This window comes from Neolamprologus multifasciatus, chromosome 16 (genome assembly GCF_963576455.1).
Source record: "Neolamprologus multifasciatus chromosome 16, fNeoMul1.2, whole genome shotgun sequence".
Lineage (NCBI taxonomy): Eukaryota > Metazoa > Chordata > Actinopteri > Cichliformes > Cichlidae > Neolamprologus > Neolamprologus multifasciatus.
Window position 1 is genome coordinate 3,075,672 of NC_140454.1, and position 19,704 is coordinate 3,095,375.

A 19,704-nucleotide genomic window follows, 5' to 3' on the forward strand; every position below is an offset into this window, starting at 1 on the left:
AAGAGTTTGTTTGGATTATGGTACCACATAGATTGAGGGAAATGCAGTCGTTCATCCATCTGAGCCTGAACGCAGCAATAATGGATTCAAAGTCTAAAGCTTTTAAGCCCCCGTTTTCATAGTCTTTAACTGTGATTTGTATGTATGTATGTGTATGATGTGTTTTATTCTTCCAGATAAAGCTGAATATAATAGAATTGGACAGTTTAATCATTTTTGCAGATGTAAAAATTGAATAACAGGGGTATGTGAGTCTTGAGAGTCCTTCTGCTTTAGACAGTAAGATACGACCTAATATGGACAAATCAAATGTTAACCAATGATTAAATATTTTTTAACTACATTTAATCTAGAAGTTATGTTATTATTCTCTTGATCATTAGTATTTTTACTGATTATTAAACCAAGGTATTTTACCTCCTCTTTTACTGGAATATTGTTAACAGTACTTTGATTACAGCTGTGCACAGCTAAGATTTCACATTTTTCAAGCTTTAGTGTTAAGACGGATGCTTTTGAGAATGGAAGGATTTTATTAATTGCAGTAGAGAACATATTTACATTCTTTAGAAATAAGGCAGTGTCGTCAGCAAATTTTAAATTCTTTATCAAGAGTGTTTATACCTTCCAGATCTGAAGGCATTCACATACACTATATAATACATCTATACACACTGTCAAAGATGTTTTTGAATGAAGATTTAAGGAAATATAAATAACTGCAACTTGAATCTTTACTGAAGCTCAGTGTTTGACACAGAGTTCAAGTTCACTGCTGTAATAACTAATAATGATTAATATAATAACTGTAATATTAGCCATATTATATTTACATTACCAAAGTAAGATGCCTTAGATACTTATTAAATCACAAAAAGCTCATGTAGAAACAAACAAACAAATGAACAAACGATTTTCTCCTTCATTTCTGTCAAACAAAGCTGTATGAAATGTTTCCAGCGGTTAGTATCATGGTTGCTAGGCAACCTGGGCAGCGGAGGCTAGACCGTCCCATTTCACAAGCCTCGCACTTCCGGCCTTAGCGGTCTTTGAGTACGCGGCCCTTGTGGACTTTAAGGCTGCAGACCCTGAATTGGGATACAGCCTTCAAGACATATTGAGGAGGTATTTCACCCATTTAAAACCAGCTGTGGTGGATCAAGGACACATCTAAAACCTGCAGGACACCAGCCCTCAAGGCCTGAAGTTGCCCACCCCTGGTCTAGAGGCCAAAAACATTCCAGGCTTTCTTTGAAAGACTAAAAATAATTATTCAGAAGCTGAGCAGGGTCAGGCTTGAATGGGAAACCGCCTGGAATCACCATGTGTTGTAAGCAAGCACACAGCCATAGTGCCCCGAACACCTCCAATCTGATTGTGTGTTTATGAATGTGTGTGACTGGGTGAACGAGGCCTTTCATGAACCACCATATAAGAACCAGTTCATTTGTCTTGGTGTAAAAAATAATTGGTTTTGGTCCCCATATCCATGTCCTCTTCTTGACAGCTGTGTGTTTGTGACTTGTTAGATAATTTCACTTAAGATTGAAGTGTTGAGGTGCTTTGTAAAATGTAAATAAAAATAGAAAGAAATAGAATTTTGTTCATAAGAGAACACAGACAATAAACCAAATGTCAAATGTCCTATGGGCTCAAATTGTGGTCAGAAATATTTTGTGCTTGTAAATCAGGATTTGTATGTGTAAAGTGAATTTGTGTGTGGATATGTGTGAAACTCTGCACTCAAGTTTCAAGTTACAAGTACGAATTTTGACCCTGTTTTTCTTCCTTTCATCTGATTGGCCAATGTCATATCAATCACAAATTTAACTATCCAATCAGAGAACAGGTGGGTTTGGCTGTCAGAGGGCGCTTTATGGAGCTTCAGGTCCTTGAAGGGAATAAATGCCCTTTTAATTTTAATGCCAGCCCAGCGTTTCCTTCATCACCACGAAGGAAAACAGTCTGTGGTCGTCCGAGTTTGGTGATTTTTGTGTCACAGGCTTACCTGCTTCCTCCAGACCCTTTTCAACAGCGCTGCAGACCTAGGGGAGGGGCAGTGCTGTGGAAATGACAGTCTTCACTAGTGGGGATAGTTACAAAGCTTTCTTCGTTATGAATTAGCATACATGTTGAACATTTGAAGATAAAAAAACAGAAACTCTTGTAGAGGACATAAAGTCAGAGAAACAACAAGGAGCAGGAGCATCTAGTGCAGGTAGAGCTGCTGCAAAAACCCACAGAGCTCAGCAGCCAGCGCAACAAATTCTGCATCCTTGGCTTCTAGTTAGCAGTTAGCATTAGCAGCACATGCTGCCTCTGATGTGAAAGGACCTTTATCCTGCGCACTGTGACTCACAGCAATGGTCCCGGGTCAGCCCTGACTTTGTGTTAAACTAATCCTAAAGTAATGATGTATTTCTAACCACTGATGTACAACTTTATCCTTTCAATAGCTACTGAAAGTTAGGGGACCTCGCTGCTATCGGATATTTATACAGAGATCCTCCAGCTTCAAACTGTATCACCCTTCAAGGACCTGCAGTTCAAAATAGCACCCCTCTGACAGCCAAACCCATCTATTCTCTGATTGGATAGTTAAATCTGTGATTGACATGACATTGACCAATCAGCTGAAAGGAAGAAAAATAGGGTCAAAATTCGTACTTGTAACTTGAAACTTGAGTGCACACGTATTTTTTGGCTAAGTCCACACATAAATCTTTTTTACAAGTACAAAATATTTATGACCACAATTTGAGCCCATAAGTTCCTTTTGAATTTGATGGCACCAACACAAAACATTGAGGAGAGCCGTGTTCAGCATAGTGTAGGATCCACCTGTCTTTAACATCTGAGAACAGCCGTCGCCTGGTGATTGATGATGTAGACAGTTTTTTGCAGCTTGGTGAACCTCTGCCAATCTTTCTCTCTGAGAAGCTCTGTACGCTCAGTCATGTTACTGACAGAAACACTGTGGGGATGTGGTCCATTAGAAGCCAGCAAAGAAAGCTGAAGACGGGCAAGCAAAAGAAACTATTTCCATGTTTTGCAGTTATATGGACGTTTCCTTGTTAGAGAGTGTAACCAGGTTAGTTTTACAAATCTCACCTCAATGTGACAATCATAAGTTTGATAAGGCTGTGTATGTAGGTGTGGCTGCAGCTCAGGTCGTTAATCACAGCAAACAAACAAGCATGTTCACAACAAGGTAAGACAAAGTATTTGTTTTTATTGACCTCTTTGTAGGAGGCGGATCACTGCAGCACCACAAGAAAGAAACACTTTCCTTTTTGCGTGTCATGATGAAGACTTGTTTAAGTGCTTTTAAACGATGCATGCATAAATCATCCGTTGAGACAAAAGACAGGCATAGCTTCCAGGTCTGGAAAGGCAAACGGTACAGGAACATTATTTTAAGTGACTTCTGTTTGTGTCTGTGAGGAAATGTCACACAGTACAGTCCTGATGATGTGATGCTTTCAGTTGTCAGATCTTATCAAATAGAACATGTAAACTTTGTAAATGATGGTGATTACTAAAGTTAGAAATGCTGCAGGGGTGATCCCGAGGATGTTCAGTGACCAACAGTCTGTGATGGACAATTAGACAACACCAACTTGGTGGTGGAAAAAACCTTTCAGCTCGAGTTTTCACAAAAGGACATTTCTAGGTCATATTAGAGTGGTCACATAAATCCAGGGGATGCTTGTAAATGTTAGAGGAGCTGCTCAGACGCTTCTCACTGCTAATGGACAGCTGAGGTTGGAGGTCTGGTTCAGCTTCAGTATGTCGTCAGTGTCGGGGATCCTGCTGCTCCATGCAGGGAAAACACAGAAAAGAAGACACTGTGACTGTTAATAAAGCCCGCCCCCCACTTCGAGCTGCGCAGCTGTTGATATATGTGCTACACCGATTTGTGCTTGTTGCCAAAATAAAATAAAATAATTATCATAATCAATAATAATTTAAAGCTTCAGTATGTGGAAGAAGAAACACTCAAATCGTGTGTTTGTGTGGAGAGAGCAACACACAGACTCTTGATTAAACATCAGACAGTTGTGCATTGTGTGTTGGATCTTGTGTTTCCATTCGATTGTCGCTGTGTGTTACCAATACGTTGATCCACTGAGACTCGGCGTAGATGTACAGAGCCTTTTTGTCCGTGCGAAGCACCACCACATTCTCCACCCGCAGCCTTCTCATCGCTTTCTCTCCATCCGCAACAAACACCTGCAGAGTGACACACGAGCCTGCTGAGGTCAAAAGAGTTTGTTTACACAGTGGTACAAAGTCCAGGTCTCCAGCTGTTTCCTCGTCATGACAACTGCACGTGGGGTGAAAACATTTATAGCTCCTGTGTTTGGACCAAGGATTACTGCCACTGACAGCTGTCACAACATGAGCAGTCATACAAGAGTTGCTTTGTTTACAAATTAGAAATTCGATTACAGCATAACTGAACATGTAACTGAACAAACACATGAACCTCATGCAGAACTATTCTGTGACTTATTTAAAGCTTACTGGTGGCAGTGGTTTCCACATGAGGAATCCAGAGCTGCTGGGTCATCATAGCTACAATCATGGTCTATGGTAAGCTAGCATGTGTGAATTCTGGTCCATTTGTTGCTGTTACTGTGGGTGTGCTGCTCCACACTCTTTCAGATCCAATACAACAAAAGTCTTGCTTTAAAAAAATGCACTGGAGTGAGATGGCGTAAAGATTACTCCTCAACAGAGTAATACAGTTTAGGGCGATCATGGCTGAGGAGTTGGGAGTTCCTCTTGTAATCGGAAGGTTGCCGGTTCGAGCCCCGGCTCGGACAGTCTTGGTCGTTGTGTCCTTGGGCAAGACACTTCACCTACCACCTACTGGTGAGGGGCCGATTGCGATATGGCAGCCTCGCTTCTGTCAGTCTGCCCCAGGGCAGCTGTGGCTACAACTGTAGCTGCCTCCACCAGTGTGTGAATGTGAGAGTGAATGAATAGTGGAATTGTACAGTTCTTTGAGGGTCTCGAAAAGCGCTATATAAATGCAATCCATTATTATTATTATTACAGTTTAACCAGTGTGACACTGACCGTGTGCACTCCGTCCACCAATCGTTGTGGGCTCTGAACCTGTGAACAGTTGCATGTGGCTGGAGGACCTGGGTTTCCTGTCTCTCCCTCCATGCCTGGTAGGATATACACTAAGAAAACACAAAGCATAATCAGCTTTCTGCCAACAAGTTTATATTTGAAGTTGTTTCAACAAGGCCATCAGCTCACAGCTTCATCTTTTCTGGGTATGTATGACTGCTCCATACCTGCGTCGTTGGCCTGAACCACATTGCCCTATTAAATAATGTGTAAGTAAGTAAAACTTTATTTATATAGCACCTTTCTAGATAAAAGATCAAGTATAAAACAGAAACAGACAAAATGCAGTTCTAAAAAGATGTTTTTAGTTGTTTTTTGAAAGAAACTACCGAGTCCACACATCTTACGCTCAGTGGGAGAGAGCTCCATAGTCTGGGAGCCACAGGGCCAAAGCTCTGTCTCCCTCAGTTCTCAGCCTTGTACGCTGAATAACAAGTAGGCCCTGATCACATGACCTCAGGGAGCTGCTGGGCACACAGGGCTGCAGAAGTTTAATGATGTAAGCTGGTGCTTGTCCATGAAGAGCTCTGAAGGTCAGAACCAGAATCTTGACATGGACTCGATGGGGAGCCAGTGCAGCTGTATCAGCAGCGGTGTCACGTGTGTGAATACTTCGATGTTTCAGAAGCCTTGCTGCAGTGTTTTGGTTTAAACACGTAAACAGTGAATTACAGTAGTCCAGTCGTGATGAAACGAAGTGTGAACTAAAGTGTGAACTATAGTGTGGTTTTATACCGATTATTACGCTGCATGAAAGGATTATTACAGGTTATATAAACCTGCAGCATTAAAATGCTTCTTTAATGGTTCTTTAGTGGTTGTGCAAACATCTGGATAAGCGTGATCAAAGAAACAAAAAGTAATTATATACATTTTTATACAGTGTAGAGATGTAGATGGGAGTGTTCTCTGTAATATAAATAATTACATTACAGAACATAGTTTCTTTAGCACAGTTTCATGCCTCCCTGACACCGTCACTGTCTAAAACGTCTTTCCTAACCTCAATCAGACTTCTCTGGTGAAATGAAATTTAAATACAACTTTATAAATCTTCATCTTCTGCACCAATATCATGACTGTATATTTATATGCACTATAAAGTAGATCAAAACTGATAAACGTGTTGTCACAAACCTTGTCCAGGAAGTCCAGGTTCTCCAGTCTGACCGTAACGCCCCGCATGACCAAGATGACCTTGAAACCCTTTGAGCCCACGAGATCCCTTCGGGCCCTGCACACAGTGATCACGCCGTTCATTTGGTTTGCATGCAGCAAGTTAGCCTGCAAGTACCTCGTTAACTCCGTTAGTCCAATATCCTGTATCAAAGTCGTAATCCAGACAGGGTTGTACCAAAAGTTCCAACAATTTGAGTAGTCTTTGCTCCAGAAATTGACGGCCAAAATTTCAAAAATCCACAGGACACGATCAAAACACAACTTTCAAACAAACGGCAAACACGAAGTGACGCAATTCACAGTGATTGATTGCACAGTCGTAGTTTTTTTGCTCCAAGGCTACATCCTATTAAAGGTAACCAAGCAGCAAATGTCTGTGGACAGTGAGAGGTAAGACGTTTCACATCAACAAAATGATATTTAGAAAATAGGTGTTTTTTAAATATATGAATCTACTAAGCAGTTTTTCAGATCCAGAATTCATATAAACAGGTGTGTGTGTCGAAGGATGAAGTCGGTACAAAACTTCACGTTTAGACGCCTACCTCACAGCTAGCTTTAAACAAAAAGGCATAAATGCAATGGGAACAATATCTCACACACACACACAGTGCAGGGTTTTCCACCATGCACACACTCTGTGTTTCACTCTTCGTGCCTACCGTGCTCCCCCTGTCCCCAGGCTTTCCTCTGGATCCCTCCTCCCCCCTTTTCCCCGCAGCGCCCCATTGGCCCGGGTCTCCCTGCAGCAGCACAACAGAAAGGCCTTAACACACTGCACAGCCAGAGATGTTCACTGATGTGTCTCAGCTTCACCTTCTGTCCTGGGTATCCAGGGATGCCACGCTCCCCCTGCAGAGACGCACACATTCATCAGTCACATAACGTCTAACAGGAACAAATGCAGAAATGTTTTTCCTTCTTTTGATTTCTTCACCTTCACTCCCTCCAGGCCTGTTTTTCCTTTGACACCTTTATCACCCTGAACAATAAAAATAGCAAGTGTCATCGGAACATATGTGTAAATGTATAACAGTAAAAAAGTAAAAACACTTACACTGAATCCCCTCTGCCCCTTATTGCCCTACATAAACACACAAAGGAACTTCGTATCAGTAGTGTTAAAACAAAATACAAATGGGAAACTTTCGGGATGAGTGTGAATAACATATATGTATACATGTGGGCAGGACTCATCTATTCAGCACAGTCTTTAATGTAGTTTATGGGATGTGTCCTAAATCAGGTAGTATATACTTTGGCTGCTGGCCTTTAATGTACCTTCATCATCCCAGGAGTTCCTATATCTCCATACAGGCCCCTCCAGCCTCGGTCTCCCTTCTCTCCCTGTGGAAACATCGACTCATATCAGCTCATATTTCACTGTGTAAACATTTAGATTTATACATTATTTCAATAAAGGGAACATTGATGATGTCTATCACATCTAATATTCTTAAAATCTATAACAATGGTAAAAGGAAACTAAATACTGATGACGTCTGGCTTTGGATGGAAAGGCGACTGAAACACCTGAGAAATCGAGTTAGTGATGTGTTTCCTGTAACAACATGAAACTTTGCCCCTTTCTAAAGGATGACTGTGGCGGGGGCGTGAACTCTCTGGGCGGCACGGAGGCGGGGAGGCAACAGGTGTACGGGAGAGTGTTAATGAGGGAGATGTCTTGTGTGCCCACAGTGAGATGGAGCAGATGATGCTGGGAGGGAGTGGCTGCGTCCGAGGCGGTGCCAAAAACCGCAGATTATTTCCAAAATAAAAAGACACTAAGCATAACCCATGTGTGTGTGTGGGTCCTGTGTCACAATGACCTAAACTGTATAAGAGTCTTTTATACTTATTGAAAGACGTTGGTGTGCACAAGAAATAACAGGTAGCACAAGCATTACAACCATGATTAATAACAAAATCATCCCTGGCAGCCAACAGCAAACCAAGAACAAATGCCTCCCCCCTGTCTGTCCGTGAATGAAGCTGAACTTTTTATTTTCATCAGGGACCTCGGGCCAAAGAAAAAACCCTGAAGTGCCTCAGTGTCACGTGCAGGGTGCAATGTGAATTGTATTGGGGCAATTGTCATTGTCAGTCCATCTGCGCTGTAACTGCAATAATTTAATCAACCGATTCACACTACAACCTGGTTTGCCTCTAATCTGTAGTTATTTTTATTTAATTTAATAACTGGACAGTACTCTGTCTGTAGTAACCATTGTCCTTAATGTAAATATGTAAGCAGCAGCCTCGCCTCTGTCAGTGCGCCCCAGGGTGGCTGTGGCTACGATGTAGCTGCCATCACCAGTGTGTGAATGTGTGTGTAAAGCGCTATATAAATACAGGCTGTTTACCGTTTATTAGTCATAGCTTTACAAATACAGGATGTGACTTTATTATTGCATAAATGCACACCTCAGAGTTCTTAGTCACACAGTCGCATTACTGAAAACATGAACTTTGTGTTACACAAAGAGTTTCTTTTTCATTTTTTCACCACTGTTTCAATTCTCTGCAATTCTTAGTTTTACATGTTAGGTCTCTTTATCCATTACTTTTACACTCCTGACAGTTCAGTTTTATTTACACAGCGCCCAATCACAACAACAGTCACCTCAAGGCGTTTTATATTGACCCTACAATAATACATACAGAGAAAACCCAACAATCTTATGACCCCCTATGAGCAGCGCTTTGGCAACAGTGGGAAGGAAAAACTCCCTTTTAACAGGAAGAAACCAGAAGAAAGAAACTTCTTCTTTTCTCCTCATTTTAGTTCTTAAATTAAATAGTAATTTCTGTTTCTATTTGATCAGAGCAAGTGTTTCCTGACCATGCAGTCAGTGTTGTGGTGTATGTCTGTATAACCTTTTGACCTGGCTGGCCCATGGCTCCTTGCACTCCACCTTCTCCCTCTGGACCGAACACACCAAGCTGCCCCTGAAATACACTCACAGTTAGCTTTTGCTTTTATGACGTCTGACAGGCAATATTTATGAGCCTGAAAAGATGGGATAACCGTCTCACACTGTACCTTCGGTCCTCTGGCTCCCCTACAGCCCTGCAACAGTAACAGTACCATTACTGTAACAGTACAAAAAGGGGGGGGGGGGGGGGGATTAAATATGTAAAAAGATGGTCCTGCATACTTTTTCTCCTTTAGGTCCTGTGATGTGTTCGGTTATGTCAACCTGGAGAGTTACAGAGACATTAAAGGGTGCTGAAGGTTGGGCTAAAGGCTAAAGGGTTTGAAACATTTATTCCTGAAGAAAGTCTTGAAGGAATCATTTTAAAACAAAGCTAATTTGTGGGTAACAGAGAGGAGGGAGATCATCACCATTAGCTCTGCTTTCCATTTGATTGGAGGAAACATAGGTGGTGGAAGAGGAGGAGTGATGAAGACTTCACATTTTGAAACTGACCACCTGCTGCCTCTGCTGGATGGGAATCCTGCACAGAACAAACATCATGTTAATTACTGTGTTCCCTGTGCATTCTGGGAAAGGAGGGCACTGAGATCAATCAGATGTGTAATCATAGTGAAGGTTTTAGGCAGTGAAGTGAAAAACAAAGAAGGTCATGAACACTTTCTAAAACAAATTACATCCTGTGTTTTGATTTTACCATCCATGACATCATGTTATCCAGAGTGATCCTTTGATCAATTCAATTTTTATTTTTAATTCAATTCAATTTTATTTATATAGCGCCAAATCACAACAACAGTCGCCTCAAGGCGCTTCATAGATACAGAGAAAAACCCAACAATCATATGACCCCCTATGAGCAGCACTTTGGCGACAGTGGGAAGGAAAAACTCCCTTTTAACAGGAAGAAACCTCCAACAGAACCAGGCTCAGGGAGGGGCGGGGCCATCTGCTGTGATTGGTTGGGGTGAGAGAAGGAAGACAGGATAAAGACATGCTGTGGAAGAGAGACAGAGGTTAATAACAGATATGATTCAATACAGAGAGGTCTGTTAATACATAGTGAGTGAGAAAGGTGACTGGAAAGAAAAAACTCAATGCATCATGGGAATCCCCGGCAGCCTACGTCTATTGCAGCATAACTAAGGGAGGATTCAGGGTCACCTGGTCCAGCCCTAACTATATGCTTTAGCAAAAAGGAAAGTTTGAAGCCTAATCTTGAAAGTAGAGATAGTGTCTGACTCCTGAATCCAAACTGGAAGCTGGTTCCACAGAAGAGGGGCCTGAAAACTGAAGGCTCTGCCTCCCATTCTACTTTTAAATACTCTAGGAACAACAAGTAGGCCTGCAGTGTGAGAGCGAAGTGCTCTAATAGGGTGATATGGTGCTACAAGGTCATTAAGATAAGATGGGGCCTGATTATTTAAGACCTTGTATGTGAGGAGCAGGATTTTGAATTCTGGATTTAACAGGAAGCCAAAACAGGAGAAATCTGCTCTTTCTTTCTAGTCCCTGTCAGGACTCTTGCTGCAGCATTTTTGGATTAGCTGAAGGCTTTTCAGGGAGTTTTTAGGACTTCCTGATAATAATGAATTCAAATTCATGAATTGCACAAGTGTGGGCCGCTATGAAGAGAATGAAGAGTGGAAAGGTGGTTGGCAGATTTCTAGGAGAGAGGGCAGCAGACCTTTTAGGCTTTTTAACCAGACTGTTCGCCACAGTCCTCATGCCCGAGGAATGGAAAAGAAATGTCCTGGTACCAATCCCAAAACGTTGATTCTGTTCATCTGGATGTTTTCAGTGAGAGAAACACGGCACTCGTCCAAGAGACTTCTTCTGTCTCAGCTGACTGCAGGTTTCCCCAATCTTATGTTTATAAGATTGGGGAAACCTGCGGTCAGCTGAGACTGAAGAAGTCACCTGGATGATGATGAAACATTTGTCCCACTGGAAACGCTGCATCCAGATGAACAGAATCAACTTTTGGGGTTTACTTACCTGGATGACTGAGCATGCATCAACACACTGGTGCTGATGTTCAAGAGCAAGGGTGATATGCAGAGCTCTAGTAACTACACAGGGATAAAGTTAATGACCCATACTATGAAGCTAGGCTGAGAAGAGAGGTGACAATCAGTGAGCAGCAGTGTGGCTCCCTATCAAGAAAGAGCTCTATGTGATGTTTGCTTTGAGAGTGTTGATGGAGAAGAATGGAGAAGGTCAGAAAGAGTTGCACTGAGTCTTTGTGGCTCTCAAGAACGCAGATGATAGAGCGCCAAGAGAGGAACTGAGGTGCTGCATGAGTATGTGAGACACACACAGGACATGTACAAGGATAGCGAGATAGTGGTGAGGTATACGGCAGGAGTTACAGATAAATTCAAGGTAGGGGTGGGATTATATCAGGGATCAGCTCTGAGCCCCTTCTTGTTTGCTGTGAGATGGACAGGCTGACAGATGAGGTCATGCAGGAGTCTCTGTGGATGTGATGACATCGTGATCTGTAGTGAGAGTTGGCAGAAGGTGGAGGAGACCCTGGAGAGGTGGAGGTATGCAGAGGAGAGGAATGAAAGTCAGTAGAAGCGAGGCAGAATACGTGTGAGTTAGGGATGGACCGATCCGGTATTACGTATCGGTCCGATACCGACCTAAATTACTGGATCGGATATCGGAGAGAAATAAAAAATGTAATCCGATCCATTAAATATCACGAAAGCACCTCACAAAACTTGCCACATGGCGTAACCCACATCTATGCATCACGTGATAGAGCGGCTGTGGCGTGCGAGACCTGTCGGCGGTCTGGTTGAGCATTTGGAGCCTGCATTTCATCTCCGAGGAAGTTTTCCCAGAGAGAAGTAAAGCAAGTGTGTAAGTTCATCTCTGAATGTTTGTAAAGCATTCCCACGTTAAGCTTAACAACCGATATATGGAGCGACTGCCTCTTCTTGCTGCTACTTCAATCATGAAACTGATCAATGATCAGCTGATTGGCTCTTCTGTCGCGAGTCCGTCTCTCTTGTTTGTTTTTGGCCCACTTTACACCAGAAATAGGAAACCAGCGGATAAACAATTAAAAAACACACTATATCGGATTCATATTGGTATCGGCAGATATCTAAATTTATGATATCAGTATCGGACATAAAAAAGTGGTATCGTGCCAACTCTAGTGTGAATGAGAGGGAGAGAGGTGGAAAGGTGAACATGGAAGGAAGAGAGGTAATAAGGATAGATGAGTTTACATACCTGAAGTCAGCCATCTAAGGCAATAGACAGTGCACAAGAGTGGTGAAGAAGAGAGAGCAGGCAGGGTGGAGTGGGTGGAGATGAGTGTCAGGGGCGATTTGTGACAGAACAATAGCAGCAAGCGTGAAAGGGGAGGTTTCCAAGATGTTAGTGAGACCTGCTATGATGTATTGTCTGGAGATGGTACAGAAGACAGAGCATGAGATGTTAGGATTTTCAGAGTGAGCAGGATGGACAGGGTTAAATATGAGTGTGGTGGGGTGTGGTCTGCAGTGCCGTGCAGGGTTATGAGTGGTCTTGTGGTGTGATGTGCGGCTGGCAGCTCGGGTGCTGCAGCCGGTGTAAATAAATGGCTCAAAATTACAATCTGTGGTCCCGCCATGCCTTATTCACGCCACAATGAGTTCATCACAACAGTTCTGCCTGAGCAGTTTGGAAACAAAGGGGCAAGGCTGAGATGGTTTGGACATGTACAAAGTTGCACAGGTCGTTCAAGATGGAGCTGCCAGGTAGGGGAAATGCTCATAAACAGACAGTTACTTCAATATTTTGGGTTAATTTGGCATCTCCGGCCCCAACTCAGCTCTCTCCTTCACCAGGTCAACACAGAAGTGTTTTCAGCCTCTCTCCATGCACAGATATATCACGTTGACCTGTGTGGCCCCTCCCTTGTTCGACCACACCACCTAATAACCAATATCCGCTACTTGTCGTGTGACCACGAAGGGCCCTTGCCATTTAAAGTATCAATCACATCTTAATGGTTTAATCTGAGACTCACTGAGGTGGGTGCTTTACCTTAGGAGGCAAGACAGTGTTAGTGTTTATGGACTTAACTGTTATCCAGTGTTATTGTTTGACTCACTTGTTGTAATAGAGGAAGCAGCCGATGGGAGGCTGCTTAGCAACGCAGTCCATCCTAGGATCAGCTGAGTCAGCATCTCAACACTTCCTGCAACCACAAATCACGACCACTAAGGAAAGTACTGTTTCCCTCTGTGGTCATTTAAATATGGCTTCATGTCTCTCCTCTCACCAACACCCACCCTCTTTTTCTATCAGGTGGGAAATCTGATGAGGAGACTAGCAGAAAGATCCATGAAACCATCAGTGATGACAGATATGTAATTAATAGTTCAGACACAGCATGAAAGAAGGGTTTCGATGGGTTGCAAAGCTGCTTGGAGATCCACACCAACGTCAGGCAACGGATGTGTGTGGGCCCTGAGGTCAGATATTTTAGGACAGATGGCATGAATATAATTTGTTTAAGTTGACCTAATATGAGACAACAGTTTAAGCTATAAGAATGTGAGGAACGCTCAGACACTTCGAGATCAGGCGGACACCCTCCCGTGCTCATCTCCCGTCTGGATGGTTTATGCTCAAAAGTGTTGAATTGTATGGAATAAAAGATTGTTGATTGAGCTTTTATACACCGAGTATTGTCCTTCCTTCAGCCCAAAGATCATTTTTTTAGATTTAACAGTGTGCCTGAGAGGCAGATTTAGAACTTGTTCGCGTCACGCTTAAAATAATTCACCCTTCGCAGTTGTGACTCTTCCAGCTCACAGTGGAACTTTTCTTGGCTGCAACGCCAAACACAGATTACAAACTTGAAGTTAAATAATCTGAAAGACCTCCAATGCAGGACTGTAGTCCCTCCACTGTAAACTCTAAATTAATAAATGGAATTTATTAATGTTCTTGTGCTGTTCATAAAACCCATTAAATAACGGAGAAGAACTTTTCCCCTAATATGTAATTAAGTATAAGAGCTCAGGTATGTTCATGCATTATAGTCAGTGTAGCGTGTCTTACCTCAGTGCTGTTTCCTGCTCAGTGCCTGGCAAAGCTCTAGTCCTGTACCGGAGATGTCTGTTGGAGCTGCATCTCTTCCTGGTCATGGTCCAGCAGAACTGCAGCCCAATCTGCTATGCTTGCACGTTCAGTCTTAATCTCAATCAACTGTGGAAATGCAATGCAGCTTCTGGCACTGCTTCACAGGAATAATCAGATAATTACTTTAACACTGAGCCAAAGAGGAGCCTGCTGATCAGGACACATGCTGTGGAGGATGGAACTTTGAAAGCGGTCTGTAGCACTTTCTGTCATAATATATTACATGAGTATATCAGAGCCCCATCAGTGCTGTTCATCCTGCATTGCAGCAATGGTCATAGTGGGTAACTGAAATAGTTTAAGCCTTTTTGCCCTGTAGGAATCAGCTGATCTTTAGTGAGCCCTTTGGATAAATATTTAGACCTTCGTACATTTCCGGGTGCGGGAGTGGGCTGATTAGAGTGTTAGCATTGTTCCCTCAGTGGTGCTACCACTGAGGGAACAATGGGTACTCATGGCCGTTGATCAGTGGTTGTTGATCAATGGTCATGAGAATTTGAATAATTATGATGAAGAAACTGACCTCATAAATATTGGGCTTTGGTATTTAATCCGTAGTTATTGGTGTGACTATGGTGTGATTATTAATCACTGTATTCAAAAGTGAGTAGAGGGACAGGGTGGCTTGCTTGGCTCCTTTGGGTGGCGCTGTCAAAAAAATTTGGTCGTGTCCAAATTCATGGGCTGCATCCTCCTGAGGACGCATTTGTAGACCGATTACGTCACAGCGACGCGCCGAAGGCTGTCCAAATTCGTAGACTCCTCCGAATGCAGCTGACAAATGTGCCCTCCTTTTCCCCGAATTTGAAGGATCGGTCGGGTGTGTCCTTCGTGGCCTACCACATCCCAGAATTCATAGCGTGGCCCAGCCAAACTCCAGTTTCCAACAATGGCGGTTGCTACTAAGTTTTAAAATTACTCTTACTGATCTTTCTGGGTCACAAAATAAACTTTTAACATATTTTCAGGTGAGAAAGTAGCTGTGTAAACATCAAATATCTGCTCGGTTTATCGAGATATTGCATATTTGCAAAAGTGCTTCGACGTTTTCGGAGATGTCTGCTACCCACCAGCTCGATAGCTCGCAGGGAGCTCGAGGGTTACTGAAGCTGCCGAGAACTCCCGGCACATCATTTTCAGATCACCGCGGACTTTCGCTGCTCGGGTTAAACGTAATATATAAGTCACTTAGACAACCTAAAAATGTTATTGTTGGGCTTTTTTCAGTGTTTTATTTGTTCGTGAGTAAATCGGTTTGGCTGAGATTAAAGTTATTAGATTAGATTAGATAAAATAAAACTTTATTAATCCCTCGGGTGGGTTCCTCCTTGGTTTTCACACAGCTGACTAAACGTCAAACGTCAAAACTGATTAAACAGAAGTGTGAGACGGTCGAGAATTTACGCAAGTGCCCTGTTATATTTTAGATAGCAAGGAGCAGACGGCTGAGTTTATTCAACTCCAAGACAGCGGTGACGCTAATCAGAAGGCTAGACCGTCCAATTTCCCCAGCCGTTTACTTCCGGCCTACCCGACCTTCTGAGGACCCGGCCCACGTAGACCGCGAAGGCCGGGTCCTCAGGAGGATGCAGCCCATGAATGTGGACACGATCTTGGTGTTAACGCTCTCTGTGGTAGAGTATCACTTCCTGTTCCTGCTCAAACACAGTGGTGTTTCTGAGTAGCTTATCTGCTTAGCAATTTTAAATAACTTTTAAATACATTCTTTTTTCATAGTATAATCTTCACGTGCTTCCCCCGAAGCACACTTTCTGTGTACTCACTACCTAATTTATAGCCAAAGTATTCACTCACTGTGTCTTTACTGTTTCGCTAGCTTAGCTTAGCTCGTAGCCGACTCGTTAGCACCATGGCTACTTCACCTGTCCCTCCTGCACTTTCTTGCTCATTGTGTCAGATGTTTAGTTATTCCTCGGCCTCCTTTAGCAGTAAAGATACTTGTAACAAATGTAGCATATTTGCAGCTCTGGAGGCCAGGATTACTGAATTGGAGACTCAACTTCGCACCCTTCATTCACCCGTAGCTAGCCAGGCCCCTGTAGCTGGTGCAGCCGAAGATAGCGTAGGCCCCGCTAGCTGTTCCCCGGCTGACCCCAAGCAGCTGGGGAAAGAGGGCGGCTGGGTGACGGTGAGGAGGAAGCATGGTCCTAAACAGAAGCCCCAGGTACACCACCAACCCGTTCAGTTGTCTAACCGTTTTTCCCCACTCGGCGACACACCCGCCGGGGCTCAAACTCTGGTAATTGGTGATTCTGTTCTCAGACATGTGAAGCTAGAGACACCGGCAACCATAGTCAATTGTCTTCCAGGGGCCAGAGCAGGCGACATTGAAGGAAATTTAAAACTGCTGGCTAAGGGTAAACGTAAATACAGTAAAGTCATAATTCACGTCGGCAGTAATGACACCCGGTTACGCCAATCGGAGGTCACTAAAATCAATATTGAATCGGTGTGCAACTTTGCCAAAACAATGTGGGACTCTGTAGTTTTCTCTGGTCCCCTCCCCAATCAGACCAGGAGTGACATGTTTAGCCGCATGTTCTCCTTAAATTGCTGGCTGTCTGAGTGGTGTCCCAGAAACGATGTGGGCTTCATAGATAATTGGCAAACCTTCTGGAGGAAACCTGGTCTTGTTAGGAGAGATGGCATCCATCCCACTTTGGATGGAGCAGCTCTCATTTCTAGAAATATGGACAAATTTATTAAACCCCCAAAATATGACTATCCAGAGTTGGGACCAGGAAGCAGAGCTGCAGAACCCCCCCAAAACCTCCACAGAGACTGTGTCAGCTCCCAAAAAGACAAAAAACAAACTAAAAACCAGCAACAAACAACTTAAACATAAACAATTACAAAGAAAGAACAATACAGTATCCACATCTGAACCAAAGAGTAAAACAGTGAAATTATTAAAATTATGGGGTGGCTGTAGCTCAGGTGGTAGAGCAGGTCAGCTACTAACTGGAAGGTTCGTCGTTTGATCCCAGGCTCCTCTAGTCTGCATGCCAAATATCCTTGGGCAAGATACTAACCCCATGTTGCTTTCCGATGCATCCATCTGAGTATGAATGTGAATTAATGACAGATAGTAAGCACTTAACAACTTGGAAAACGTGCTTGTGTGAATGGGTGTGATAAGATGGGGCCTTCCAGGCATCCAGGTCTTTATGTCTTTAAGACATTCCTGCAGTTTAACTCATTGGTGTGTGTTATCTGGCTTCATGGACAGATAGAGCTAGGTGTCATCTGCATAGCAGTGTAAATGTATGCTATGTCTTCTAATGATGCTGCCTAAGGGAAGCATGTATAATGTAAACAGAATTGGTCCTAGCACTGAACCCTGTGGAACTCCATAATTAACCTCAGTGTGTGAAGAGGACTCTCCATTTACATGTACAAACTGGAGTCTATTAGATAGATATGATACAAACCACTGCAGCACAGTACCTGTAACACCTACAGCATGTTCTAATCGCTCTAATAGGATATTATGGTCGACAGTATCGAACGCTGCACTGAGGTCTAGCAGGACAAGCACAGAGATGAGTCCACTGTCAGAGGTCATAAGAAAATCATTTGTAACCTTCACTAAAGCTGTTTCTGTGCTGTGATGAGCTCTGAAACCTGACTGAAACTCTTCAAATAAACCATTCCTCTGCAGATGATCTGTTAGCTGTTTGACAACTACTCTTTCAAGGATGTTTGATATAAAGGAAGGTTGGAGATTGGCCTATAATTAGCTAAGACTGCTGGGTCTAGAGATGGCTTTTTGAGTAAAGGTTTAACTACAGCCAGCTTGAAGGCCTGTGGTACATAGCTGATTATTAGAGATAGGTTGATCATATTTAAGATTGGAGCATTAATTAATGGCAGGATTTCTTTGAGCAGTTTTGTTGGACAGCTGGATGGCGTCAATGCTTTAATAAGCTAACCATGCTAACGCGTTGACGCAGCGCAGCCCCACACACAGGGTGATCCGCGCTAACCTGTTAACGGAGCTTTGCCACGTTAATGCAGTTATGGCATTAACATCATTTTAACAAGATTAGCCTTGACAGCACTAAATATTATTACTATTATTTTGAGTGTCAGATGAGCAGCAGAATAATGTATTGTGTAGAGAATGCCGGGAAAGCATCCCGACTAAAGGTTGGTGCACTACTAGTATTTTCAGCATTTACAACAGCGCCATAAAGTGCAAAATGAAGAGTGTGTGAAACTGTGTGCTGTATCCCAGACCGCGAAGTCTCCCAGCCTCCTGCCCCGAAACAAACCACCTTACAAAACTTATATACCGTATTTTTCGTACTGTTAGCTTACACTAAAATCATTTCATTTTTTAAAAAATCGACAGAGCGCCTTATGTATGAATTCTGGTTGTGCTTACTGACCGTGAACCGATTTTATGTGGTACATGGCGCTCAAAAATCTGTCAAAAATTGTTTAAGTACGACTTTGGTAAGCTACAGAGCCGCACTGCTTGATGGATCATCGGAGCATTATGGCTAGCGTGGTCAGGAGCCTCGCGGAGTAATATGTACTGTGCTTCAACGTAATATTATGCTCAGCGTCTGTTAGTTTACATTTTGACTGCACAATTGTGAGTGTTTTGTTATGCACAAAAACAACATTGTTTTATTTTATTTATGGAGCACTATTATTTAATAAATGCTGATAATTTATTTTGGAGTGATTTTGTTCATGTATATCTGCACTGTACGTTAATAAAAGTGCCTGTGTGCGAGCTGGGACACAGGTTTGACTAAGAACTCTCTTTTTGTTCTTACTTTATGGCTTTAAAACAAATATCGAGATGTATATCTTATATTGTCATCCAGCTAAAGAATATCAAGATATGAATTTTGGGCCATATCGCCCAGCCCTACCTCCAGCTGACGTAACCAGGTGTCATTACTGCTGACGTGAATTAGGATTTTACCGGATTATTTTACCCTTAGACAGCAGTTTGAAGTTTAAAGAGGCAATGCTGCTAGCAAGTTGGCTACGAGCTAAGCTAAGATAGCGAAACAGTAAATACATAGTGAGTGAATACTTTGGCTACAAATTAGGGAGTGAGAACACAGAGAGTGTGCTTCAGATGAAGCACGTGAAGATTATACTATGAAAAAGGAAGTTATCTAAAAAATTTTTAATTAAGTTGCTATGCAGATAAGCTAAAACACCACTGTGTGTTGGAACAGGCACAGGAAGTGATACTCTACCGCAGAGAGTGCGAACACCAAGTGACAGCGCCACTAAGACAAGAAAGAGA

At 42.8% G+C, this 19,704-nt stretch overlaps 1 protein-coding gene across 6 annotated transcripts; it reads right to left on the reverse strand.

Moving 5' to 3' along the window:
* Positions 1-2,132: 2,132 nt before the first annotated feature.
* LOC146500012 (uncharacterized) lies at positions 2,133-15,472 on the reverse strand. Of its 6 annotated transcripts, none has more exons than XM_085136008.1 (13): positions 13,375-13,573; positions 9,671-9,783; positions 9,483-9,524; positions 9,368-9,394; positions 9,202-9,273; positions 7,606-7,671; positions 7,382-7,408; positions 7,262-7,306; positions 7,141-7,176; positions 6,987-7,067; positions 6,283-6,379; positions 5,086-5,195; positions 2,133-4,233 (listed from the first exon to the last, which is right to left on the reverse strand). In XM_085136008.1, the coding sequence occupies exons 1-13, from the start codon at positions 13,448-13,450 to the stop codon at positions 4,045-4,047; spliced, it is 981 nt and encodes a 326-aa protein (XP_084992134.1). In that variant the 5' UTR covers positions 13,451-13,573; the 3' UTR covers positions 2,133-4,044. The 6 variants fall into 6 exon arrangements, with proteins under 6 accessions (XP_084992134.1, XP_084992133.1, XP_084992129.1 ...); XM_085136007.1 differs by having other exon boundaries at positions 2,133-3,813; positions 4,114-4,233; positions 7,262-7,408; positions 13,375-13,570; XM_085136003.1 differs by adding an exon at positions 14,331-15,472 and having other exon boundaries at positions 6,987-7,176; positions 7,262-7,408; positions 13,375-13,461.
* Between the last annotated feature and the right edge of the window lie 4,232 nt (positions 15,473-19,704).